The sequence below is a fragment of the Drosophila pseudoobscura genome, chromosome 2 (genome assembly GCF_009870125.1).
Source record: "Drosophila pseudoobscura strain MV-25-SWS-2005 chromosome 2, UCI_Dpse_MV25, whole genome shotgun sequence".
NCBI classification, from domain to species: Eukaryota; Metazoa; Arthropoda; class Insecta; order Diptera; family Drosophilidae; genus Drosophila; species Drosophila pseudoobscura.
In genome coordinates, this window is record NC_046679.1 from 3,373,153 (window position 1) to 3,398,505 (window position 25,353).

Consider the following 25,353-nt stretch of genomic DNA (forward strand, 5'->3'; position numbering starts at 1 on the left):
TTTCGAAATTGCTGTAAAGCTGTAAATTATTCAGCGGACATCAAATGACTGGCAATGATGCGGTTGCACACTGCCACCTCCTCCGTTCCCGTGCCCCATCCCGTTTCCTGCTGTGCAATCAAATCAAATATGAGCGCCGGACTGCCACAAACGACGCGGCGTTGCAACCGTCCGAGCTGTTGCCGGCCAGGTCAGCGATATGATGATGATTGTTGCAAGAGCATTATTATTTTTCGGCAATTAGAGCGAAAGAGATCGATGGAACGGGCATCTACTGGCATTGATATGCTAAATGCGACCGACCCGCCTCTTCTGTGGCCAGTGGAATGACCAACTGACTCTGGATGCGCCTCCTGAATTATGCACTCCACTTGAAAAATGCATTAGCCGTGGCAGATGGGTTGGCATTTATGTACAGATACCCCGTTCATACGATATGCATGTCCTGTCCCCAATCCACAATTCACAATCCACAAGCCGCCGAGGTTATCATCTATTCCATGCTTAGCCACGAGGCAGGCACAAGGGGCAGGGGCAGGGGACACATAAATTGCACATTTTCGTGCACACAAAATGGTAAATCAATTTCTATTACTATCACGGGCCACGCCAGACAGCACTAGCACCAGCAGCAGCGCCATCACCATCGCCAAATGGATAGCTCTAAGCCGGTTGTCCGGGCCCTGGCCTGGCACATTTCCGGGCCCCAGCAGGAAGCCCCAGCATGAGGCCAGGACCGGGATGTCCTGGGACAGGGCGCAGCGTGCAAATCCATCAATATAACTTACATTTGACTTGGGGATTGGAACTGGGATTGGGCTTTCGTTTCGGCTTCCTGCTGATGCTAAACTTTTCGAGTGTCCACAGCCAAGTGGCAAACGAGAAGAGGACATTCGGGCAGGAAATTGCAGTCTTCAAGCCGCTCCAAGGTGCCGGGATAAATGGCAAATGTGTCAGAAGATGTCAATGCAAACATGGCTCGAAATCCCTCATCCCCACCGCCATTCCCATTCCCATTCCCATCCTGACACGACGCCTGTCTGATGGAAAAGTTAATTGCTCCCATTCCGCGCCACCAGCCACCTGGCTCTATTAGTTATGGCCGCAGTTGGAGACTCATTAAAAGAGCTGTCGGGGACGCTGTCACATGCATAAATTACACAATAATCTCATTTTAATGGTTAATTAAATTACCATAACGTTCGGCTGTCAAATCTGATGGTTGACATTGCCGATTCGTGTGCAGCCTGGGGTGTGGTGGCACGGTGGCACCGTGAAATGGTGGCGGTGCTGCCGCTGGTGGCGAGTGATTCGTTAAAATGGAAAATTGCAAAATTGCCGGACAAATATTTGTGTCAGAGGCAGTAAAAAAAATACATTATATGACTCCTACATTAAATAAAACATGGCGTGTCCGTGCCCCGGCCCCCCCTCCCCAGGACAATAAACAAGCAACACGGCAATGGCCGCCCCCCTATGGAACGTGCCCCGTGTGTTCAGAGTGTTCAGTGCACCATGCTTCGTGCCACGTATCGCCCCGTTTGGCCCCGCTTGGCCCCCACCTCAGCCCAGGCCTAGTTGCCTTGTGTGGGCGTGTCACTGGGGCGTTATGTTTATGCATCATAAATGCATTTTGCGGTGGCTGCATCTAAGAGGCAGAGAGGTCGAAGGGTAACCGCATTGCAGTCATAAAACATTTGCAACACCAGCGACTACAAAACGGAGAAAATTGCAACAAATTGCAACTATAGCATCAGGAAAAACGAGAACAACTGCCGCAGCAGCAACAGCAGGAGGGACAACAGAGGCCACTGAAATGTGCTTACCTATGTGGAAGAGATACACGGAATCCGCCAGATACATTGTTGCACTTCGCATTTATTAGCCTGTGCGGAAGAGCGAACAGGCGCCACAGAGAGAGAGTGAGAGAAAGCAAGAGATACTCTAAAAAGCCGCATCCAGGGCGAATCCAAATCCCCAGAGAAAAGTGTTGTGGGTAGTAGTTACCATCCGATTGTGGCGATTTTTTATGTGTGTTTGCATTTGGCCACCGGAAATACAGAAACACAGACTATCTCTATGTCTGTGTGTCTGTGTCTCTCTTCCTGTGTGGTATCTGTATCTGGGTGTGTGTGCGGGAGGCAGAGATTGGAACAAGTTTATTACAAATCTGGACACATAAACACTGTGGCAGGTGGCAAGATGTAGCCGGGATAAAGGTGGAAAGCTCTTCGCCAGTCAGATGCAAAGGGGATTCAGATTCAGATGCTGTCTGGCTAGGGCTGGCTGGGGCTGGGGCTGGGGCGGATGTGAAGCCAACCACCAGACTGCATGTATTACTGAAAATCGATTATAAGGACTACAGCTGAATGCCTTGCGCTCGGGTCATTAATCAGTCAAGCATTACTTGGCCAGAAATAGGAACTGGCTGTCGCTGTGGCTGTCGTTGTCTGTGCTATTGTTCGTGCCACTCCCACTGCCCTTGTAATGGCTAATGGCGGGGCATTTAAAAGCTTTCAGCTCCGCATCCACATGCAATGAGCAATGTGGCACGGCCACGCCACAGAAGCCACAGATACAGCACTGAGTGGAGCGTTAAATGCTCACTCGCCCAAATCCTTAATAATCGGGCCACACCCATTCATTCGGACAGCAGGCAGCGGGCACGAATGGGGTAGCGTGCTGTGCATTCTCACCGATTGAATAGTTCAATCAATTAGTTAATTGCAGTTCTGGTCAAACGGAGTGCACTGCACAAATCGGGGCACTTACCAGCGGTCATTAGGAGCAGGGCGGGGCCCGGCGAGGCGAGCTCAGAGCGGATGTCTGGCGAAGAGATTGCCAGGAAGGAGCTGGCCAGTTGTCGAGTTTGTCCAGTTTGCCAGGAAACCAGATAGCTGGAAATGAGACTGGCACTGGTCAGCAGAGAATTGCCATTGGAATTGCTACGATCCTCATGGCTGACTCCTGATGGCTGCCACACGTGTGGATGGTTCGCCCTCTCTTTTAGGGGGACAATTAAAAACACTTTAGCTTTGGCAGGACGCTGCAAACATGGACTCACTCTCCACAGACTGTCGCAGACAACATCAAGGGAAAGTGCAAAAGTGAGTGGAGGACGGAAACTGTATCCACCCAGCACCCACGCCCCCCCCACCCCACAATAAAAGCAGGCAAAAAATTGTCGCGCCAAACACACAAAACTCAAATGAAGTAGCGGAAAATGAAGTTTTTCCGAGTTACATCAGGAACCGCCAGGCAGCAGTGCTACGGCCAGAGCAAACAAAAACTTTGCAAATTGCAACTCATCGTTCACACAAGCAAGGGGGCATGGGTAGAACGGTGGGAACGCTGGTAACGGGGGGTAGGTTGGGGGCAGGCTGGGGCGGGTGCTTCTTCGCTGTTAATAGAAAATAAAAGCAAAGCGAAAATCTTGTTTTATTTTCTGTGCTCTCTCTCACTCGCTGGTCTCTCCTTTCATTACAAGCCATTCAGACGCCACACCCGCACCCCGATCCTACCGACTGTCGCCCATCGCCATCGCCTGCTGCCTGTCAGCCATTACAACCCTGCAAATATGGCGGCGGCTGCACCCGGAAGTCGGCTGTTGCTTGACTCTCTCCCTCTGTTCTTTCCTTCTGCTCTCTCTCTCACTCTCTCTCTGCCTGTCGATGCTAACTGATGAGAAATGGCAGGCAATAATGCCTTTAGCTATGCTCCATCTGCATTTATCATAACTTTTGTGTTTTATTTGCTTTGATGGCGTTGCGTAGCCCCCAGGCTGTTTGTTTGTGTTCCGGATCTGGTAAGGCTCCATCTCCAGCTCCCAGCTCCAGCTACGGCTCCTCGTTTAATCTCTGTGGCTCTGTAATTGCCAAGTGAGATGGTTCCATTCTTACTGTTTGCCCTCTTTATGTGTCATGTCGCGCATTGGTTTCGCATTCAAGGAAGTTCTACAGCTTGTTGCTGTCGTTTAAGATGCTGTTAAATGACACGTTTTCCACCAAAGGTCATATTACTGACTGCATGTGTTGTGTCATTCGCAATGGGTTCTCTCTTTCATTCATTTTATAATAATGTAGGTTGCCTTTGTGATATATCTTTCATACCCGGTAAGAGAATTTTCATTACAGCTTCCACACCCACTCAAAATCATGACATACTTTCGCATAAGCTATGGGTTCTGAGTGAAAATATTTTGTATTTCCATGAAAGCGGCAGTTGTGGAATTATTTACCTAGTTTTGTCAGGCTCTAGCTGGGGCTCTTCACAAACCAATAACCAATTTCGAATGTCATTTAATTTGGTCTGTCAAAGATAGTTTTGCCATGCACACATATGAATTGCAATGAATATTTGATTTGCTTTATTGCTTTATTGCATCAGGCCATGGCAAGCTGCATAATTGAACGATGAAAGCATACTCGTATCATGGCCATAGCAAACAGGAGTCAAAAGAATTGAATTATGTAAATTTGATGTGTATATCCGGCGGTAATGATCAAACAAAAGGATTTGTTTATCATGAACGTTCATCAAGCGATTAATGTCATTAAATTCAATTATGGTTGTGGATTACGATTACGGGAGTACTGTAGAAGCCCTAAACTACTCGTACTCGTATGTTCAAGGCCAGCTCTGAGTATTGGTTCCAATTTGCAGTCCCCTTGGCAGTGCTTTCAGTGCTCTCGAGTGGTCCACATTTTGATGGCAGTTGCAAAAACTTTTTGAATACAAATCTCTTCAAGCACTGTCATCATAGTTTGCTTTCTGCACGCACCAAAGCAGCGCAGAGCCGTGTGCACACCATCCATACGCACTGTTGGCCAGCCAGCTCTGTTTTTATATCGATGTCGGCCATGAGTGCAGTTTGGCAGAGTGCTCGCCGAGAGCTCAGCGCTTTTTTGCAGACACACTCCAGCGAGGCCCAAACGAAACGTACTTAATGCGTCGACACACAGCCATAAAAACACATCAAATTGAAGCTCTTTGAGCGAGGCAAACGCATGCCTCCCGGATTGTCCTTGAGCCTCTGGCCGCCTCTATTTCTATGCTGTCATAGTTTGTCCAGGGTTCTGGTTCTGATTTCGGGTGCGTGCCACTACAACAAGCATGAAAAGGGAATACGGAAAAAGGTAATACCCGCACGCCGCAGGAGCTGGAGCAGGAATGGTACGGGCGGGAATGGAAAGCCGGGCTCAGCTGATTTTATCTGAGTTTCCTCTTGGGGGAATCGCCACATTTGGCTCCCTAATGTGCCCATAACGGATTAGGGTGGCTCCAATCTCTGTCCATCGCCAGTTCGAGTGGGGAGACTCTACACAGCTGCGGGGCTCAATCTGAATCCACGTAGAGTAAACGCAAACAGTTGCCTGCGATGCTCGGATAATTGTTACAATATACAAAATTTTCATTTACTTTATTTGCCCGGCGACAACATGTCAGCACAGCAAACAGCCACGCCCACGCCCACATTCACATCCACAGCTTTAGTTGAACAACAGGGGAAGAATGCTGGCGTCGGGTAACGAATTATTGGATACCCTTGCAGATCCATTGCTTCGGATCCAATCTCCAATAGCAACTATTAGAGAAATGCTTTAGCTCTTCGCATATTTAATTATGGCCGTATCATCTGTTGTTGCAGCCGATCAAACCCCTGATACACCCTCCAAGGGTACAAAAACCCACATATGTACATGTAGGAGGACTGTATGTTTATAGTTGTGTTTGACTGTGTACAAGTGTACATATGTATAGCTGCCAGGATATATCCAAATGTTGTGTTTGTATGTCATTTAAAATGCAGACATGTGTAGCTGACACACTTGCTGTTTGTATGGGTGTTGCTGCTGCTGTTACTCATATTGCTCCGGGTTCTGGCTCTGGGTCTGGTGCGGGTTCTCTGGCCTGCCATTAAAATCCCAGCAACATTGTTAATGAACTTTTAATGACTTTTTTGCGAGTACACATACTAAAACAATATCAGCTTTGGGACCCTGTGCTGTGTGCATGCAATACAAATCTCAGAGCTTCAGCTTTCATTTCGTGCCACTTTTTTCTGTTGCATGTTGTTTTTCTGTTTGGGTGTACTGGCGGCACGGTTCATGTTGAGCGGCCATAGAAACAAGCGTGAAATCTAAATCTAAAACAAACTTTTGACACACAGGGATGACGACCGTATGGGCGTCACATTGCAGCTGCTGCAGCTGCTCGTGTTGCACCAACAACTGTGGCAACAGCAGCGGCAACAGCACCGGCAACAGCAGCAGCAACAACATAAATATGCGAAATTTGAAGTGCCTGCAACTTGTTTACATGCCCGACAGTTGAGGCGAGATGTTTACGGGTGTGTGCCTTGCATCCAGATTAACAAATCAACTGGAATTGGAATCCGATTGCAGGCGATTCATCAGTAATCAGAGGACCTGGCTGCGGGCCAAACGGAGGCAACAGCAATCGAGTTAAGTCCCGAGCGGAGTTCCTGTGATTCAAAGGAAATCAATCTGCTCCCAGCAGAGAAAACTAAGCCAATAAACCTTAAGCCCAGATTTGGCATAGAGCGAGAGTCTTTGGCTATTGAATTATTTAAGTCAAAGCTGCTCTGCGTAGCCCAACGCTCAATTTAGTTCGACAAACGCAAAGTACTCGTACAACAACGAAAACCCACACAGTTTATGTACATATGTCTATCTGCAAGTCATATGCACATAAAAAATAGATTATCAACTAAAATGTAAGCACAGACTTCTGATAAAACGAGGTAAACCGCATCGAAACGGAACGAATAGAGCAGATAAGCGTTTGACTTTCAATTTCCCCACACTCATTTTCTGATATTTAAACGCGCGCTCCCCACCACGGCCCCACAGTCGCGATCTAGTGTTGAGAAGGTGCGTGTTTTCCCCACAGGAACAGCTGATCCGATCGCATGTTTGGACAAACAATTAGTGCTATTATTAACTTCTTATCTCTCCGATCCGTTTAGTTGAGTTCGAAATGAGTGCCGCACAGTGGGAAAACAATGAGGAAATCAAAATATTCCGCGAGTATCTTCGCATACCAACGGTGCATCCGAATGTGGATTACAGTAAGTATTTACATATCTATACTGCGACGCGATAAGACTTTCCTCCCGTGATCTTTATGACCTTGCCGTAAACCGTATCTGCTATTTATAGCCGCCTGTGTGGAATTTTTGAAGCGCCAAGCTGCCGGCCTGAGCCTGCCCGTGGATGTCGTATATCCCGTGAACGAGAAGAATCCCGTGGTGGTCATGAAATGGGAGGGTACTCAGCCGGAGCTCCCTTCGATCATCCTGAATTCGCACACGGATGTGGTGCCCGTCTTCCCGGAGAAGTGGACCCATGAACCCTTCAGCGCCGATCTGGATGCAGAGGGACGCATATTCGCACGGGGCTCTCAGGACATGAAGTGCGTGGGCACCCAGTACCTCGGTGCCATTCGCGCCCTCAAGGCCAGCGGCTATAAGCCCAAGCGAACCATTTACCTCACCTACGTGCCGGATGAGGAGGTTGGCGGCCACTTGGGCATGCGGGAACTGGTGAAGGGCGACTACTTTAAGAGTCTGAACGTGGGCTTCAGCTTTGACGAAGGCATCTCCAGCGAAGATGAGACCTATGCCGTCTACTACGCGGAGCGCACACTATGGCGTGAGTATATGAATAACTGATCCACGGTCGATATTTGTATGACTGCCCTACCCCCCACAGATCTCAGATTTAAGATCAGTGGCACTGCTGGACATGGATCGCTCCTGCTGCCGAACACCGCTGGCGAGAAACTTAACTATGTGGTGAACAAGTTGATGGAGTTCCGCAAATCCCAGCTCCAACGGCTCGCTGAAGACAAATCTCTTGAAATCGGGGATGTGACCACTGTTAATCTGACCCAGCTGAGGGGAGGCGTCCAAAGCAACGTTGTGCCGCCGCTGTTGGAGGTAGTGTTTGACATTCGCATTGCCATCACTGTGGACATCGCAGCCCTGGAGAAGCAGATTCGCGACTGGTGCGAGGAGGCCGGTGGCGGCATTGAGCTGGAGTTTGAGATGAAGAACCCCTTTGTGGAGCCAACGAAGATTGATTCCTCAAATCCCTTCTGGGTGGCCTTTAAGCAGTCCCTTGACGACCTGTAAGAATTGCCGACACTAGGCCTCAGGTGTAACTCTAGTCTGCCTTTCTGTATTTCTTTCAGGGGCCTCAAAACCCGCGTTCGAGTCTTCCCTGGTGCCACCGACAGTCGCTACGTTCGCTATGCGGGAATCCCTGCCCTCGGCTTCTCGCCCATCAACAACACTCCGTTGCTCCTGCACGATCACGATGAATTCCTGCGAGCGGATACCTATCTGCATGGCATTGAAGTGTACAAGAAACTGATTCCCGCTGTGGCCGATTCCTAGATTCCCACATGGTCCCCCATAACCTAAAGAGAAGTTTAAAGCATTTAATAGCTACTATAGGCATTGTGAAACAATATTTTTTAATCTGTGGTCAGAATTGTTCTGTATGTTAATAAATATCTGAAAAACCTAAGATAAAATCTATATGGTTTCTACATGTCTTGTAGAATCCTTTTGAATTCCCGAAACATTTCACGGTCCCCATCCAAATGAGCTGAGAAGGGAGACTTTCTGAAAATCGAATCAAAATCAACGCTGTTATTTCGATATTTTGAATGGAACAGCTGATTCGAGCCTTATCTTATCGGGGTCTTATCAGCTGTTAAAATGTCAGCCGCTGATAAGAGCCTAAATCCAAAGAAAACTGAGAATTAAAAGAAAGCAAGTGTCATTCATTGCAGATCACTGCACATTATAGCACCGAGAGATTATCCTAAAGATGAGCGTGAAGCAGTGGGAGAACGACGAGGAGATTAAGATTTTTCGCGAATATTTACGTATTCGAAGCGTGCAGCCCGATGTGGATTATAGTAAGGCTTTACTTGACGACTCAACATCACTCGCTCCCACTCCTTGTTGATTTGCAGGCGCTTGCGTCGAGTTCCTAAGACGTCAGGCGAACAGCCTGAATCTGCCAGTAGATGTGGTTCATCCTGCGATTCCAACGAAGCCTGCTGTGATCATCAAGTGGTTGGGGAAGCAGCCGGAACTGCCTTCGATCATCTTGAACTCGCACATGGACGTGGTTCCCGTGTTTCCCGAGAAGTGGACTCATGACCCCTTCAGTGCACACATGGATAACGAAGGTAGGATCTATGCGCGCGGCTCGCAGGACATGAAGTCCGTTGGAACTCAATATCTGGGTGCCATTCGCGCCCTCAAAGCCAGCGGCTACCAGCCCAAGCGGACTGTGTACCTCACATATGTACCAGACGAGGAAATTGGCGGAGACCTGGGCATGCGAGAGCTGGTGAAAGGCGATTACTTCAGGAGCATGAACGTGGGCTTTAGCCTGGACGAGGGCATCTCAAGCGAGGATGAGACCTACTCGGTTTTTTATGCGGAGCGCACTCTGTGGTGTGAGTATATCAGAGACTAAACCATACTCCTAATTGCCTCATTAATCATTCCTTTGGCAGATCTTAGATTAAAGTTCAGTGGCACTGCTGGACATGGTTCCTTGCTGCTTCCGCATACGGCCGGCGAAAAGTTTAATTACGTTTTGAACAAGATGATGGAGTTCCGCAAATCGCAGGCCCAACGACTGGCTGAAGACTCATCCCTTGATATTGGCGATGTGACTGCCGTAAACCTTACTCAACTGAGGGGAGGCGTCCAAAGCAATGTCGTCCCTCCGCTGCTGGAGGCAGTCTTTGACATTCGCATCGCCCTCTCCGTCGACGTGGATGCCTTTGAGAAGCAGATACGCGACTGGTGCCAGGAGGCCGGTGGCGGCATTGAACTAGACTTTGAGATGAAGTGTCCATATGTGGAGCCAACAAAGCTAGATGCCTCGAATCCCTTCTGGCTGCCCTTCAAGGAGGCCCTCGAACAGCTGTGGGTATTGATGTATTTTTGTGAGAGACATTCTTTTCATTGTTTTTATTTCCGACAGTGGTCTCACAGCCCGCTTCAGGGTCTTTCCTGCTGGAACTGATAGTTTCTTTATTCGAGAGGCAGGCATCCCTGCCTTCGGCTTCTCGCCCATCAACAACACGCCCGTGCTGCTGCACAATCACGATGAATATCTGCGAGCGGATACCTATTTGCATGGGATTGAGGTGTACAAGAAACTTATTCCAGCTGTGGCCGATGTCTAGGATATTTCATGATAAAGTTTATCCGAATTCGAAGAGGCAATTTGTCGTTTTATTCTTATTACTACAACTTTGTATGGGTGCCACAGCTGCATCTCAATTGGTAGTCTCTGAAGCAAGAGTTTTGTTATCCGCAATCTGTTATCGCGGTTTTTGTAGTCGAGAGTTGATACAGTAAAGATAATCACAACCACAGCCCCATTTCACTATCTCTAAGAAACCGCAGCAATAGAGGATGATGGGCTTTATAAAAATACGCATACCCGTGTCGAAACAGACACATTCGGCGTTGAACAGTGACAGAGTTCGTTTCAAGAACATACCCTCAAAATGAGTTTGGAAAAATGGGAGAATGACGAGGAAATTAAAATATTCCGCGAATATTTAAGAATTCCAACCGTACAGCCAGATGTGGATTATAGTAAGGATTTAATCGCTGAGCTAATAAATCCTTATTCAGTCCTCAAAAACTTTCAGCCGCTTGTGTGGAGTTCCTTAAGCGTCAGGCGAGTAGCCTGAATCTGCCAGTGGATGTGGTGTATCCTGCGCTTCCATCGAAGCCTGTGGTGATCATAAAATGGGAAGGCAGCCAGCCGGAACTCCCCTCGATCATCCTGAACTCCCACACGGATGTGGTCCCGGTGTTTCCTGACAAGTGGACCCACGAGCCATTCAGCGCCGACATAGATGCCGAGGGTCGGATCTACGCCCGAGGTACGCAGGACATGAAGTGCGTTGGCACCCAGTATCTTGGTGCCATTCGGTCCCTGAAGGCCAACGGATTCCAACCCAAGCGGACTCTGTACGTGTCCTTTGTGCCAGATGAGGAGATCGGTGGCAAGTTGGGAATGGCCGAGCTGGTAAAGACCGAGTACTTCGCGAAGATGAATGTGGGCTTCAGCCTGGATGAGGGCGCTACCAGCGAAACGGACACATATCATTTGTTTTATGCCGAACGTTTGCGATGGGGTAAGTACTAATTTTACCATTCGTACACCTTTTGGACTAGACTTTACGCCCCTTCATAGGATTCAAATTAAAATTCAACGGAACTTCTGGACACGGTTCTCTTTTGCTGCCAAACACCGCGGGAGTGAAGCTCAACTATGTCCTGAATAAGCTGACAGAGTATCGCACCTCGCAGGAAGAGCTTCTGGCAAAGGACCCGACCCTGAGCAAAGGTGATGTCACCACCGTGAATCTCACTCAGCTGAGCGGCGGAGTTCAGAGCAATGTGGTTCCCCCGTTCTTCGAGGCGGTCTTCGATCTTCGATTGGCCGTCACTGTGGACGTGGTGGCCTTCGAGAAGCAACTACGCGACTGGTGCAAAGAGGCTGGGGACGGCGTGGAATTGGAGTTCATCATACAGGAGCCGTACGTGGCACCCACGAAGCTAGACGGATCGAACCCTTTCTGGGTTGCCTTCAAGGCAGCTTCCGATGAACTGTATGTATCGGTTGAGCATTTTCCATGAATTTAGATTATCCCTTTCTTTTATTTAAAAGTGGATTAAAGGTCCATCCCATCGTCTGCCCGGGTGCCACCGATAGCCGCTACATTCGCCAGAAAGGAGTCCCGGCCATTGGGTTCTCACCCATCAAAAACACCACTCTAAGGATCCACGATAATGATGAGTTTCTGCATGCGGATATATACTTGAGTGGCATCGAAGTATACAAGAAAATCATTCCAAATCTATCTAATGCCTAGAACATATTGCTGATACCAAGTGCAAACCTCTTTCCTAATTACTATTTATCTTTAAATAAAGATTCACTGAGCAGATTAAGTTTTTGTAAGCTCATGATAGGATTATAGAACTGTTAGGGTGTGAGGAATTTATATTTGTTTAATCATTTCTTTCTGTTGCCCATTCATGATGATCTTTTTGATTAGATAGCCGAATACCATAAAGCGAGTATGCAGTTAAGATATGCAAAATCCAGACGAATATTTGAGAAACTAATACGTTGATTGTTCGTTAAGCGTCCAAGAACTTTTGTCGGTATCGCCTGAGTTTCTAGTACACGAGACACACCCCCTCCTGCCACTTTCTCTACACGTTCTCAAACTGATGTCTACCTTGAAGCCGTTAAGATGTACAGAAGACTCCTGCCTGTCCTGGTCAGTGCAGCAGGGACATGCACATAGCGCATACGCCCTGATGTTCACGACAGAGTGCTGTCATCGATTTGACAGCCTCATATGTGCGACAGGGCTGCAAAGTGGACCAGACAAGTGGGAGAGAATTTTGTCAGTTAGTCAAACAAAATAAATTTTAAGACCACCTCACCTGGCGGTGGGCGGGGAGTGGAGAGGAGAGGATTGGGATGGTGCTATGGTGCTATGGGTGGCAAGCACTTGCACGTCACTCACTGCAAATTGTCGGCTGGGCAGCACTTTGGAATGTCTGACATGTGAGTGGTGCCAAGGGCAATAAATTATGCTGGGCCGCAGAATGAATAATGGCCATGTGCACTCTAACCCTCCGGTAGAAGCCACATTCCCATCCCATCACATTCCATCCTATACAATTTTCCGTGTTGGTTGCAACTGTGACCCGTGCGTGCCGATTAGACATGTTAATGCATGTGTCAGGACAATGAAATATGTATTGATGGGAGCCAGGAGAGGGATCTCTGGGAGTGTGTGTGTGTGTGTGAGTGTGTGGTGTGTGGCCAGGAATTATGACAATTTATCAGGCGAATGTCGTTGGCTTCAATTACGTTTTGAAGTGGGCCTGAGAGTGGTTCTGGGGCAGTGTGACGGTCCACTGCTGGCTGCATTTCAAATGCTTTCCACACAATTAACACTGACCATTAGTGGCGGAGGATCTCATCGCCCGTTTGGCATAATGAGTGTAGTCCAGCCCTTTAACGCTCTCGTTACGGCTGCCAACTTAATGCATATCATTTTTAGTTTTAATGAGCTGTTGGCGGCAGTTGGCAGTTCCCTCTGTCCGTCCCTTTCTCTCTCTCTCTCTTGCGCTTGCTCACCTGCCCTCTCTTTCACGCCGTGTGTCTGCTCCTGGCAAAAGTGCACTTAATGCAGCAAGTTTTTGCAGGCCACCTGCCACGAACCCACTTGAACGCAAGTTCTGGTCGTTTTTCCTTCGCTTCCTTGGAGCTTTCTGCTTTGCATTTTAAATTTCCCCACGCCTGTAGGTACCTGTGTGTGTGTGTGTGTGCATGCGTATGCGTGAGGGATGTGGAAAAGTTTGGTAACTTTTACATTTCAATTTTAATTTCTTTGCCCTAGACTCGATCCAAACTTTAAGCTTCGGCTGCACATGCCCCAAGAACCTGAGCAAATTTTTAATGGCCCACTCCCACTAATTAGGGCCTGACGAAAAGTTTCTGCGTCTTCTTTAAGAGTTTCTTCCAGCTACCAGCTCTAGCAGTTGCCATCGTTCTATACTTCTGCCTGTTGTTGCCCCATAAGCGTGCTACGCCATTTGCATTTGGCTGGCATAAGGATCCTTTATAGCCAATTGCCTAGGCCCGGCCCCGTCCGACCAGTTTATGACGAATAAAACCCAACAATCAAAATGAAAAAACTCGCTTGTAATTAAATTCAATTTACTTGTGACTGCTGCGGCTCAGTCAGTGTCTTGGGGAAACATTATGGCCATGCAATTAAAATCCAAGATTAAACGAGCTTAGGCTTGTGTCTGTATCTGGTTTCGGGACAACAAAGTGGTTTTATGGTAGCTTCATACGCCTTGTTGTCTTGATGTCCACACAGCTGCACAGTGGGCCAGACAGGTGACCGGTGAACGTGAACCGCTTTGGGGATATTCAATTTTAAATGGCAATGGATTTCTAGGATGTATTCAAGCTTGGTTAACATCCCATAGATCAAAGTCGAGCTCTCATTTCACACACACACACACACACAGAGCACTCCCATGGTGGCAGGGATTGGAATGGGGCTTCCTGTCTGAGGGATAATAAACGTAAGTTGCAGCCACGATAGCAGCTGACTGAAAAGTGTCATTAAGGCGTAAGCACGCCTCCCCACACGCACTCACACACACACACACTCAAACCACACTGACACACGCTTAATAAAGTCAATTGAAGTCTCTCTCTTCGCCATTGCCGCCAGGGCGCTTATGTGTGCGGCAAATAATTTATTTTGTCATTAAGTTTAACGCCGAGAGAGCCAGCCGCCCCCACTCGCCTAAGCCATGGCAACAAAAAACAAATGGTGAAAAAGGGGAGAGAGAGCGGGGAAACTAATTAACTTGTTTAGCGCCAAAGCTGCACAGTTTCCACGCTTCCAGCTTCAGCTTAAGCGTTGCTCCCGCCAAACTAATGAGCTTCTGTCGGGGGAGGGGCAGAGAGAGGCAGAGGCAGCGCTCGTGTGTGGTGGCTGCTGGGGCGACATTAAGAGCGCCCAGAGAGCGACCCAGACCCAGACCCAGACCCAGAATTCTTCTAGAAACTTTCGCCTGATTAAGCCCTTGTGGTTAGGGGTAGGCGTTGGGGGTCCAGGATCTGGTTTTGGTGCTGATTTTGCTTCTGCTTCTTCAGTGGAAAACTTTATTGCATACTCTCAGGCGCAACATGAGAAAGCGCCGGAAATGGCATTGCCGTCAAGAAAAAAAATGGCGACGAGGAATAGGAATAGGAATAGAAATAGGAATACACTTTCAAAGGCAGTGAAAACTTTCGTTTCTCTCTCTGCATCAAAGCGTCGTCGCGACTTGGCGTCGTCTGCCTGCCCTGCGATTGCAATTTCATTTCCGTCTTTGCCTTTTTATTTCCTTCTTTTCATTTTATGCATACACTCGCAGTCGCCGTTCCGTTTATTTTTGTGCAATAAGTATTTTCCGCTACTTCTTCTTGTGTTTTGGCTTCTGTTTTTGCTTTGTTTTGGCTCTCGCTCTGACTCTGACTTTTGCACAGATACGGCGAAATTCTTGCATAAACTTCGGGATCCAGCCAAATGGCAGATAGCAGCAGCCAGAAAATGCAGCAGACATCTAATTGAAACTGAGTGGAAAGCGCGTTGCGGGCGGGGCAGCACCAGCGAGGAGGAGCAGTGGCGGTAACAAAGTGCAACAGGAAGTGGAAGCAGCAATTGAATTTGCCACTAAAATGCAGACTCCAGTTAAAATACAAATTTAATTTTCTTTTCCGGAGTGCAGTCCATAGAAGTGGCGTGGGGTGGGGGGAGAGTGGAGAGTGGAGAGCAAAGCCATGTGCGCATAGAAATTTATTTGAAAATGCCTTTGGAGTTGTGCCGTCAGCCAACAGAAAAGCCAATCAACTGTGATTCTTTGGACTTGTCAAACTTTGGACTTGTTTTCCACTTGAGTGTCAGTGTCTGTGTATGTGTGTCTGTCTGTGTGCTGCTCGGCACTTCTAAGGCCAGATCTGTTTTCACAAGTTAAACGCCTAATTGCTGCTCGAAAGAAAAACTTTGGCACTTTTCTCCCATTCTGGCAGGCATCATTTTTGGTTGCTCCCCTCCGCTTACATTGTTTGCCGAAGCCCAAGGGCCATCTATTCCATCATTGGTTTGTGCCGTTGGCAAGCACCGCGTACGAGTAGCTACGAGTCGTATACGCAATATTATTTTTACAACTGTCAGCGCAAAAACTTTACAGGACCCATGGAGACGGGACCCAACTCCAGGGCAACTTTCGCTTCGACTCGGCATTAACTTTCGCTGACAATTTGTCAGAGGGTTTTCGGTGCTTTTTTTGACTATTTCACAAGGATTCATCGCTGACTCGGCAGCCGAAGAGACAATTTTCTGAATTTGATAACAGCCGGAAAAACTTTAGCTCAGCTTTTAGTTTTTTAAGAACATAATATACATCTTGGTCTCGATTTTGTGCCACCAGCCCCCTTCGCTCCGCCCAACTAATTGCATAATTTGTATGCAGGATTTTGCGGCTGGCTGCAATTCCTTCGGCCCGCACACGCCCCCATTATAGTGGGAAAAGTTTTATATGTTCTCGTTCTTAGGCGACGTTGCGTTTTTGGCTTTGTGTTACATTTCGAAGAGCCATTGTGTTTTGCTTTTATGCCGTGAATTATTATCGCAATATCTGTCTCGCTCTCTCTCTCCCTCTCTCCTGCTCTCTGCCTTAGACTGTCTCTTTCCGGCTTAAGCTATGGGTTTAGGGTTTCGGGTTTCGGCTTTCGGCGAAAACGTGTGACTTCCTCCTGCTCCCTGCCTTCCTTTCATTTTCAAGTTACGAACTGTTATTATCTGTCTCCCTGCTCGTTCGTACATTTACGGCGCCATATATCTACCTCTCTCTCGCTCTAGACTCCCAAAATTCGTTACAGTATGCATGTCCCAGTGCCTGTCTGTGCATGTCTGTCCGTGTGTGCATGTGTGGCTGTGTGTGTGTGTGAGTTATCGCATACACGCTATAAACTCCCAGTCAAAGTAGCGAACGTTATAATTTATTTATGGTAATGCGCACACACACACACACACACATATCCCAAAAAAGAGAAAGAGAGATCTTCCTTCTCTGCAGTGTCTCTGGTAAAAGTTTTATGTGCCCCACTGTGCGACACCGCACCGCACCGCACCACAACCCAAAAGTCATTTCGTTTAACGTCTCTGCCGAATCCCTTTATCTTGCTTTTAATTTTTCCCTGCCACCTTTGCCGCACAGAAATATTAAATCAACTTTTCTTTTACAACATATTCGGGATGCTGCCGTCGCGACTTGTCATATCTTGGCCCCGAAAACATCATCGAACTCCTGTGCTGGAGGGGGACGTTACTTTCCTGCGAATAGCTTTGGCAATGTCAAATGCCAATCACGACATAAAGAGAAATTTAATATGGCAAATTTGTAATGTCAAGAATGTTCGTCAACAAACTCAGTACCGAAAATGAGTTTTTCGTGGAATAAATTCGTATAAGCCAATGCCGGGCCGCCGTCCTGGGCCAAAAGCAAATGGCCGCCGGCAACAGCAACAGCAAGGTCGCCGCCCTTCATTACGTATACGCAGCGCGGACCCGGGGAATATACGTATGTACGGGTATCTGCCAACTTAATTTGCAATGAAAACGTTTTCGTTTTCGTTTTTCTTCTTGTTTTTGTGGCATCCACCGCAGACAGTGTTTAAGACGCGCAATTAATATGCATAATTTGTAACTGTTTTCGTCGTCTCGAAATCAGTGCGAGAATGCTGTCAGCAAATGGTCCTTGAGTCGGAGGCCCATAAATAATGACAGCTTAACAGGCTGGCTCTCGTTGTCCCAGTCCCAGTGCCAGTCCACATTCAGAACCCTGTGACATCCCATTTGACATGTGCTTAGCTGCCATAAAGCCTAGTGCTGCTGCTGCCACTGCTGCTGTCTCTCTATATCTGTCTGGGAATCGTGTTGAGTAATTGATAGGACGAGCGACAGTTTCAGGCGACATCTTTGCATCTTCGATCTGCGTGAGTGCCGTTTCCGACGAGGCAAACCTCTCGAAAACTCATTAGATGCCATATGTGGCCTCAGGCCTAAGGCTGTCTTCGCTGTCTGCTAACTGGACCAACTGGTCCAGCAATTAATTAAAATTGCAGACAGTTTGGGCCCACTCTCGCTCCTGCCCCGTCTTGTTGTCAATTCCTGAATCACTTTCACCAAATCACACACCAATATGAGTTTTGATTGGAGTTTACTGGCAGTCCCTGAAGTCCCCGATTCAAAATAAAACCTATTGGCCTATTTCCCCAGTTTTCAGCTTCCATCAATTTTGCGGCTGTGTAGCAGTGTACCGTGTACCTCTACCTCTCGGCTATGGACTGGATTTGAAAATGTAATATTTGCCAGGCAGTAAATACAGATGTTGCTGGAGCAAACAAGCGCCGAGAGAGAACCGGAGCTCGTCTTACATAATCAGTTAAGTGGAACACACATATGAGCAGCCCCATACGAGTAGATATGTGGGAGGATATCAGGATAGCAGGGATCTCCTTATGCTCGGAAGAGCAGCCACACAACAATATGAAAATGAAAAATGAGTTTGCTCAAGTTTTCTCCTTCACATTGAAGTGGCAGCAAAAAGTGTTTTAGTTTCGCATCGAAGTTGTGTTGCTGCAAAACCAATTTGTCTTATTGGGGAGAGACACTGGCGAAGGGTTCTCTATAAGATTTATGAAGCATGGCTCCATAGCAGAGAGCAGTGGCAGCACCGACCATGTAAAACAGCGAACAGCTTAGGGGAGGTCGTTGTGAGTAGGCTCTTAAGTGGAACACATCGGTTCAGTTCAGCCTAAATCCGAGTTAAGCTGTTAATTATTCTGGGGCTTCAAAGGAAAAGGAAAAACGAGGCAACTGCCAGAGGCAGAATCGCATCCTGGGCCTGTCCGTGCTCTTCATTTCATAAACGATTTTCAGGTTTTTTTCGGCCTGCAAAACCATTTGCCAGGCATTTCCCTGCACATGCCATAACCCACATCCCATGCAGGCCCATATACGAGTACACTGGTACATCCCGGGCACATGCAGGCAATTTGCTAATGTGTACGTGCACGTCTCGACTTTTCCCACAAAGAAATTAACCGAGTCAGGAGGCAGGAGGCAGGAGCCAGCAGCCAGCAGTCAGCAGCCGGGAAGGGCCAAAGCGAGTGCGATTGGCAAGGACACGAAACACAATGCGATAGCGTAGACCATAAACCAGACGAAAACGGAATGCAGAACATGGTAGATAAGTGGGAACGTGGCCAGGATGGAATTGAGGTACCTGCTCCTGGGCCGGTGAATAAAAGAGTGAGTAAAACTTTACACCGGATTCATAAGTTGCCCTGTTCCATTCTCGGCGTTTTTTCTTCGCTCCAAGACAAGAGAAATGGTTATGTCTAGTTCGGGTCATATTTCCTTCAGACTCGTGGCTGTGCTCACTCCTGGGAAATTTCGCAGGCTAAAGAAAACTGCAAGTTTCAGAATTTTCAGCTGTTGAGGTTTCCCCATCGCTCCCTACGCCGCATCGGCATTCACTTTGGCATGCAATATTCAAATATTCTTAGCCCCGAGAACCATGGGAATGCGAGGATGGGAATGGGGTCTGGAAATTGCAATGCTAATGAAAACGAACCTGCAGTAGAGCTCTGCACTCTGCACTCTGCAGAAACCGAAGCTGTCTTCACCTGAACTTCACCGAGCTGCGGTCCTAATCGGGTTCCCTAAATAGGTGCTAATGCCCAGGCCAGACGTATACGTACATTGGAAGTCGTTAACTTTTACAGCCGCTTTTATAACTTCTCGAGCTACGCTGCCCGTATAGCCGAATAGCCGTATAGCCGTATACCCGTAGAAAACACACATCTCCTATTCTCCTACTAGTTAGCATGCTGGTAAAACTTTTTTGGCTGCGTGTCGGCAATTTATGCAACAGTTTGACAACATAAAAGTTTATTACATAACTTGTGCACTATATAGTCCACTTCACCGTAGTCCGTACGGTACGGAAATGTATGTGCGAGTGACAAAGTCAGACTGGGGTCAAACGGATGTCGGGAGATCGGATACGCGCCTGGGAGTCAGACATTGTCCCCTCTCAAGCTCATAAAAATGTATCTCATGCTCGAATGACTGACCACTGGAGGGGGAGGTGGTGCTGAGGCAGATGTTTTAGCTACAAGTAAAACTGTAATTTGCACACATTTTGATTTTGATTTAGTTTTTCTTTTCCATTTGTGTGGGGGAGTGATGTGTCTGCTGTCTGTGGGCTTTATTCCACTCTACTCCGTAAGTGGCGCTTATACGAAATTATGCATATCATCTTTATGGCTGGCAGCAATTTCGCACACAGATACGAGTAGAGGCACAGAAGTGGAGGAGTTTTACATATACTCGCAACGCACTGCATTTTACCGAAGCCTCAACTGTCATTGTAGTCTGTGAGCACTCGTCTCCTGGTGGCAGAGGGGAGTGGCTCTCTCCCGAGGCGGAGCCGAGTTTGATTCCCATTTTATTCATATTTTATTTTATGCAGCAACGACACAATTTCCATGCGCTCAAATTGCAAAATGCACAATGCAAAGATTTATTTTCTGCTGACAAACAGAGTATCATTTGTGGGGTAATCGATGGATAAGAGCATTTTGCCAAAGCAGCAAAAGAACGACTCCGGATAGACTCTGGTTCTGGTTCTGGCTCTGACTTCGTGAATGCTGTTTGTCTGTCTGATTATGCATATAAGGATATATGGAGAGGAGTTGAAAGAGGACCTGAGCTACGAGTAGCCATGAATAGGCTGGGGAATTATTGCTTAGTTGACAGCCTCCCCACACCCACCCCCACCCCCAATGGAAATGGTTGCAAATCAAGGGAAATTCTCTACGATCTGAGCTAATTTATTATCATTTTTATGACTAATGCTGGGGCTCACAAAACGGATACAAATTGGACGGGGAAATGGATGGAAATGTATGTATGCAATGCATAACTCATAACTGGATTCTATGGATCCGTTGCTCTCCCCCTCCCTCTCTCTCTCTCTCTCTGTTTGCGTGTGTGTGTGTGTGTGTGTATCTGTGAGCCGTGCCATTCCCTTTTGTGCTTGATTAACGTCAACTGTTTATGGTTATTTATTTTTTGGGTCTGCTTTCTTTTGGGGAGCCCTTCCATGTTGTGCGGATTATTTCCGCCATGCGAAGGCGAAGGCGGCTGCTGCTGGGCAGCAAACCAAGGAAATTACCTTGGAATACGAAAGAATGGATTTCTATTATGTATAAGCAAAGGCTGTAGGCCATTTACTGGCATATAGATATATATGTATGGTATGCTTTCAGCTTAGATAAGGCTGCGGCTTTAAGCCTCCAATTATTTGGAGGAAAAACATTTGAAATCATCTTAGGATTCAACTTTTGGCCAACCCAAAACCTACCAATGACAATGCCCAAGCCAAAACTTTTCAATTAAACACAATGCCAATGTCTGGGGTCCGTGGCCATTGAAAATCACACTCAACTTGAAACAATTTGGATATATAAACTTTTCAAATAATTTATGCCGTTTTCCAAATACTTGCAAAGCGCAAAGTTTCAGAATAAACAATAAAATTCATTGGGAAATGGAAATGTCTGGGGAGGCGGTGGGAGGTAACGAAAATGTGCGATTAGCCAAGCAGATGACATAAAAAGTAAAGCCAAAGTTAAAGAAGAGAAGAGAAAAGAACGAAGGGGAAATAAAAGAACATCAAAGTGAAATTTATGCAGAAAGAAAACTCGAGCTGAAGCTGTAAATTGCTGGAAATTTTGCTCTTTTCTGTTTTTGGTATGGCTTACACGCACTCAACATCAACACGAAAACAAACACATGCTCTCGTAATCGTATCTATAAGGACGAAGGGACACATGTGGATTTGGTTTTTCGGCAACTGTTTAAAATTCTGCGTATGTGGTGGTGCCTTGGCCAAAATTTGAAATGCCTTTTTCTTTTTTAATTTTGCTTTCTTTCTATGGAAACTTTTGCGATTCGCAATAACTTTGCTTGAAGGCCGCTCGTTCTTCAGGGTTTTTTGGGTGGATGGGTGGTCAGATGGATGTGTGGGAGCATTTAACGGCTGCCAACACAAACACACACTTTGCCATTCATACATACATCAGACTATTAGCACATACACACGCATAGAAAGAGAGAGAGAGTGAGAGAGAGGGTCGGTTTGGGTCGGGACTCAACAATGGCCACGCACAAGAGAAATGGGGAGAGCATGGGAAAAGGGAAAGGAAGCGAGAGAAATAAAACCAAAATGCCAAACAAAACAAATACAAAAAAACCAAGCCACAAAAAAGAAAAAAAAAGAAATACAACGAAAGCGGAAGAAGAAAAACAAGTTAAAGCGCCGTAGATGACTTTACGACTAAAAGATACCCGGCACTTGGAGGATTACGAAGGCGGTCCGGTGAAATAAGTAAACAAGAACTGAAACATTGATCCGTTCACAGTGATAAGGGATGAAGGGGTTCAATTCAGTTCTCCAAATCTTGTGGGTACCACAGCGTTTTTATCGATTTTCTTGATCTTAATTTGGTTCCGATACTAGTCCCTTGGCTTCTTCATTCCGATCGCTATGATTTCTAAGGGATGGGTAGATTGTGGCACTATTTATAATTATACCAAATTAGAGTTGAGAATCTTTAACAATAAACTTCTTTTTATTTTTTCGAATGTTATCAGAGTCCCATTACATATATTCTGTATATTCTGTTACTGTCTAGCTCTTCCATTAGCTAAAAATTAGTCCTAGCTTATTTCATACATCCTCGCGAATATAATATACCCTTGTCCAGGAGGAGTATAGGGGGTAAAAAAAGAACTAGTCCAAACCGAAAAAAGGAGCCAGCGAGTGGAAAAAAAGCGCAAAGCGCCAGGCAAATAATATGTAGAAAATGGTATGAAAATGGAAGGAAAAACAAAGCGACTGCGACAGGGACGACGACGACGACGTTGCGTCTGTGACTAACAGTCATTGATGAGGGGGTGGAGGGGCTGTGGGAAGATGTGTTCTGTGTGGGCTGTTCGGAGAAATAGTAGGGAAAAGGGGAATGGGGTGCGTGCTGGCAGACAAACTGAAAGCAGCTTAGGGCTTACTTCATAGTTTACGCGCAGCCAAACGACAACAAGACTGCCAAATGCTATTGATTTTCCTTGTTGTTCTGGGTCTTGGGTCTTCTACTCTACATGGCTGGCCACCTTCCATCCCAACCCTGTCCATCCGGGATCTCGGATCGGCTTAGATATCCGATGCTTTACTGAGTCTCCGAAGGCAGGTGCGTGCTAAAGACCAGAACGAAGTGGAGCCATGGATAGCAGTGAGCAGTGAGCAAGCTCCTCGATGGCGGCCTGGCAACGACTACAAACTACTACAAATCGGATTTGCGTGAGTAATTGGCACGTTGGAATTTTTTCGGGGCTAGAAAAGCGTATTGGGGATGCAAAAAAAAGCAACGAAAAAACAACAAGGAAGTTGGTGTGAAACCTCAGCAACGACGAAGCCCAGAAGACCTGGAAGACGAAACAAAAAACAAGTTGGCCAGCAAATAAAAGCGCAATTGCGTTATATCGTGCGAGTATTACAGACACACACTCTCTCTCTCTCAGGGGCCCTTGGAGGGTTGGCAAGTGTCAGCAGTCAGCTTAAAATGTATTAAGTAAGAGACAGACAGGAGGACGGCAACCTGGGACCGAGACGGGGTCTGGTACAGGGATTGGGATCGGGATAGGGACTGGGACAGACACAGACACAGAAACAGAGAGACGGAGAGACAGATGGGGAGACGACGACGACAACGACAGTCAATGAGACTGCTTCTGCTGCTTCTTGTACTGTGAAGCCATTTGGGACTTACCTCATCGATAAACTCAAAATCACCGCCCGTTTCGCCGACATACTTCTTCTTTTTGGCCTCAGAGCTGCCAATCAGGCTGGATGACATCAACACCAATGCCAGACAAGCGCTGGCAATCAGCGGCGAATGCTTCATGGCTGATAAACGGCGCACAGGAACAGGAGATGCTCGAGGAAGTGCTTTAAATGATTCGCCTTGTTGACGGGTTCCGCTCTTCCTGAATCACGAGCGTGCCTCAATCACAGGCAATGTTAAATGCTAGGATTCTGTGGTGTCCGGTGGAAAAACCCCGCCGCGGACACTTTACGCACACACGCACACAACAGGCGACACACGACACGCACACAGAATCGCACACAGAAAACTAACGATGAATGACAATGAGTTCTGGTTGAGCTCTGCAATCGGAGGCGCCTCTGACGATGCAGTGGAGCCGAGACACGAAGAACGCTCTAGAAGTACAACTGAAGGCAACGCGGCCGAAACGTAAACTGAGCGACTGGCTGCTGGTCTTCCCACTGGCTGCCACAGCCAATAGCGTTGGAATTTTGCGACAGACGGGTATAAGCCTAAGAGAGCGGAAGGATGTCTTAAGAGAGCGATTGGAACGACCTTAGGGTTGTCAGCATTTGGGGGGTTTTCAGCCATTTTATATACATTTGAAAACCGAATAACAAGAGTGGATTTATTCAGTTAAATCAAACGTCGATATAGGATAGACTATGATAAAAATCTTTACTCTAGATGTATTAGGAATACAATGTAATTCTCACAGTGTACTGCACTGCGTATGCGCAATGCGAGTACGGCTCTCTCGCGCTTAGCATTTCACCACTCTCCAACGCCCTCTCCCCTCCGCCCATTCCCGTTGGAGCAACAACTGCCGAAGCACTTCCAGACCGCCACCACCAACAAAAACAGACAGCAATGGGTGCAAATACCAGCGAACAGCACTCATCCAAAATCGATTTTCCGGACTCTGGACGCTCTTTCCTCTCCGGATTCCGTAGGAGAGGCTCAACAGCCGCCCAGCGCTCTCTTAGACGATAATTGCTGGGGCCAAGGCAGGCGACGGGTCGTGAACCTGCCACTGGCGCCTAATGCGACCCTACATCCCAAATGGACTTGAGTTTTTGTTGCTTGGCTGCTGGCTGCTGGCTGCCACTGTCGCTGGCGCTGGCTTTTGATTTTTATGTATTGGCGCTTGGCACACTTGGACCGCGTTGGCTGCTGTTGGCCGGGAAACCCCGAAACCATTTAACGCGTCAGCATCAGCGCGCCTCACAGGCTGGCCAAAGCTAGCCCCCTAGTCGTCGCGCACTCAGAGTCCCAGGCACGTTGTCCCGGACCCGGACACGGACCAGGACTCGGGCCCAGTGTTGGTCCCGTTTTTGTTCATGTTCTTGTTCTCGTTCGCGTACTCGGACCCGTAGGCTCTGTCAGTTTTAAATTAATAGCCACGCACACACCCCGGACACACACACACAATGGCTCCGCTTCGTCCTGGGGTGTGTGTGTGTGTGTGTGAGTCTGCCTACTTTAGTCGCATTCGTTCCTCTGATGCTGCGGCTGCTGCTCCTCTATTATAATGGCATCATTGACTTGTGCTTTGATGGCCGCTTTGGCCCGGACAGGGCTTTGCTGGCCGTCCGCCCCTTTCGTGTGTGTGTGTGTGTCCCACAATCCGCCTCCATTCGACACTCCACTCGTGCTTGTATGCCCGGCTGGCGCCGCTTGCTGCCTTTTTTGAATATTCAACTCACACTTGTGACTGCTGGTGCTGCTGGTGGGCTTC

The 25,353-nt window shown here is 47.5% G+C and overlaps 4 protein-coding genes across 8 annotated transcripts in view; 3 read left to right on the top strand and 1 right to left on the bottom strand.

The window, feature by feature from the left end:
• The window catches only part of Cow (Proteoglycan Cow), a 40,024-nt gene extending 15,961 nt beyond the window's left edge, over positions 1-24,063 (bottom strand). For 2 of the 4 annotated variants that reach the window (XM_033377283.1, XM_033377282.1), the window contains exon 1: positions 23,559-24,061. In XM_033377283.1, coding sequence (XP_033233174.1) covers positions 23,559-23,693 — 135 coding nt within the window. In that variant the 5' untranslated portion in view covers positions 23,694-24,061. Of the gene's footprint in view, positions 1-23,558 lie in introns of all 4 variants that reach the window. The other 2 variants (XM_015183030.2, XM_001357793.4) reach the window with 2 other exon arrangements.
• On the top strand, positions 6,771-8,552 carry LOC4800581 (aminoacylase-1). 2 transcript variants are annotated; one of them, XM_015183237.2, is made up of 5 exons: positions 6,771-6,893; positions 6,989-7,090; positions 7,182-7,673; positions 7,734-8,151; positions 8,215-8,552. In XM_015183237.2, the coding sequence occupies exons 2-5, from the start codon at positions 7,000-7,002 to the stop codon at positions 8,417-8,419; spliced, it is 1,206 nt and encodes a 401-aa protein (XP_015038723.2). In that variant the 5' UTR covers positions 6,771-6,893; positions 6,989-6,999; the 3' UTR covers positions 8,420-8,552. The 2 variants fall into 2 exon arrangements, with proteins under 2 accessions (XP_015038723.2, XP_001357832.2); XM_001357795.4 differs by lacking the exon at positions 6,771-6,893 and having other exon boundaries at positions 6,937-7,090.
• Positions 8,738-10,431, top strand: LOC6896822 (aminoacylase-1-like). The gene is made up of 4 exons (XM_002136989.3): positions 8,738-8,949; positions 9,007-9,498; positions 9,559-9,976; positions 10,035-10,431. The coding sequence occupies exons 1-4, from the start codon at positions 8,859-8,861 to the stop codon at positions 10,237-10,239; spliced, it is 1,206 nt and encodes a 401-aa protein (XP_002137025.2). The 5' UTR covers positions 8,738-8,858; the 3' UTR covers positions 10,240-10,431.
• On the top strand, positions 10,495-12,025 carry LOC4800580 (aminoacylase-1-like). The gene is made up of 4 exons (XM_001357794.4): positions 10,495-10,657; positions 10,714-11,205; positions 11,265-11,682; positions 11,742-12,025. The coding sequence occupies exons 1-4, from the start codon at positions 10,567-10,569 to the stop codon at positions 11,944-11,946; spliced, it is 1,206 nt and encodes a 401-aa protein (XP_001357831.3). The 5' UTR covers positions 10,495-10,566; the 3' UTR covers positions 11,947-12,025.
• Positions 24,064-25,353: the final 1,290 nt, after the last annotated feature.

Excerpts from the sequence above, each read along its gene's own strand:
- LOC4800580 (XM_001357794.4), top strand. The coding sequence starts at position 10,567 with ATGAGTTTGGAAAAATGGGAGAATGACGAGGAAATTAAAATATTCCGC. Across the intron at positions 10,658-10,713 it reads ACAGCCAGATGTGGATTATA|CCGCTTGTGTGGAGTTCCTT; the intron begins GTAAGGATTTAA and ends AAAAACTTTCAG. Across the intron at positions 11,206-11,264 it reads TGCCGAACGTTTGCGATGGG|GATTCAAATTAAAATTCAAC; the intron begins GTAAGTACTAAT and ends GCCCCTTCATAG.
- LOC4800581 (XM_015183237.2), top strand. The coding sequence starts at position 7,000 with ATGAGTGCCGCACAGTGGGAAAACAATGAGGAAATCAAAATATTCCGC. Across the intron at positions 7,674-7,733 it reads CGCGGAGCGCACACTATGGC|ATCTCAGATTTAAGATCAGT; the intron begins GTGAGTATATGA and ends TACCCCCCACAG. Across the intron at positions 8,152-8,214 it reads AAGCAGTCCCTTGACGACCT|GGGCCTCAAAACCCGCGTTC; the intron begins GTAAGAATTGCC and ends TATTTCTTTCAG.
- LOC6896822 (XM_002136989.3), top strand. The coding sequence starts at position 8,859 with ATGAGCGTGAAGCAGTGGGAGAACGACGAGGAGATTAAGATTTTTCGC. Across the intron at positions 8,950-9,006 it reads GCAGCCCGATGTGGATTATA|GCGCTTGCGTCGAGTTCCTA; the intron begins GTAAGGCTTTAC and ends GTTGATTTGCAG. Across the intron at positions 9,977-10,034 it reads AAGGAGGCCCTCGAACAGCT|TGGTCTCACAGCCCGCTTCA; the intron begins GTGGGTATTGAT and ends TATTTCCGACAG.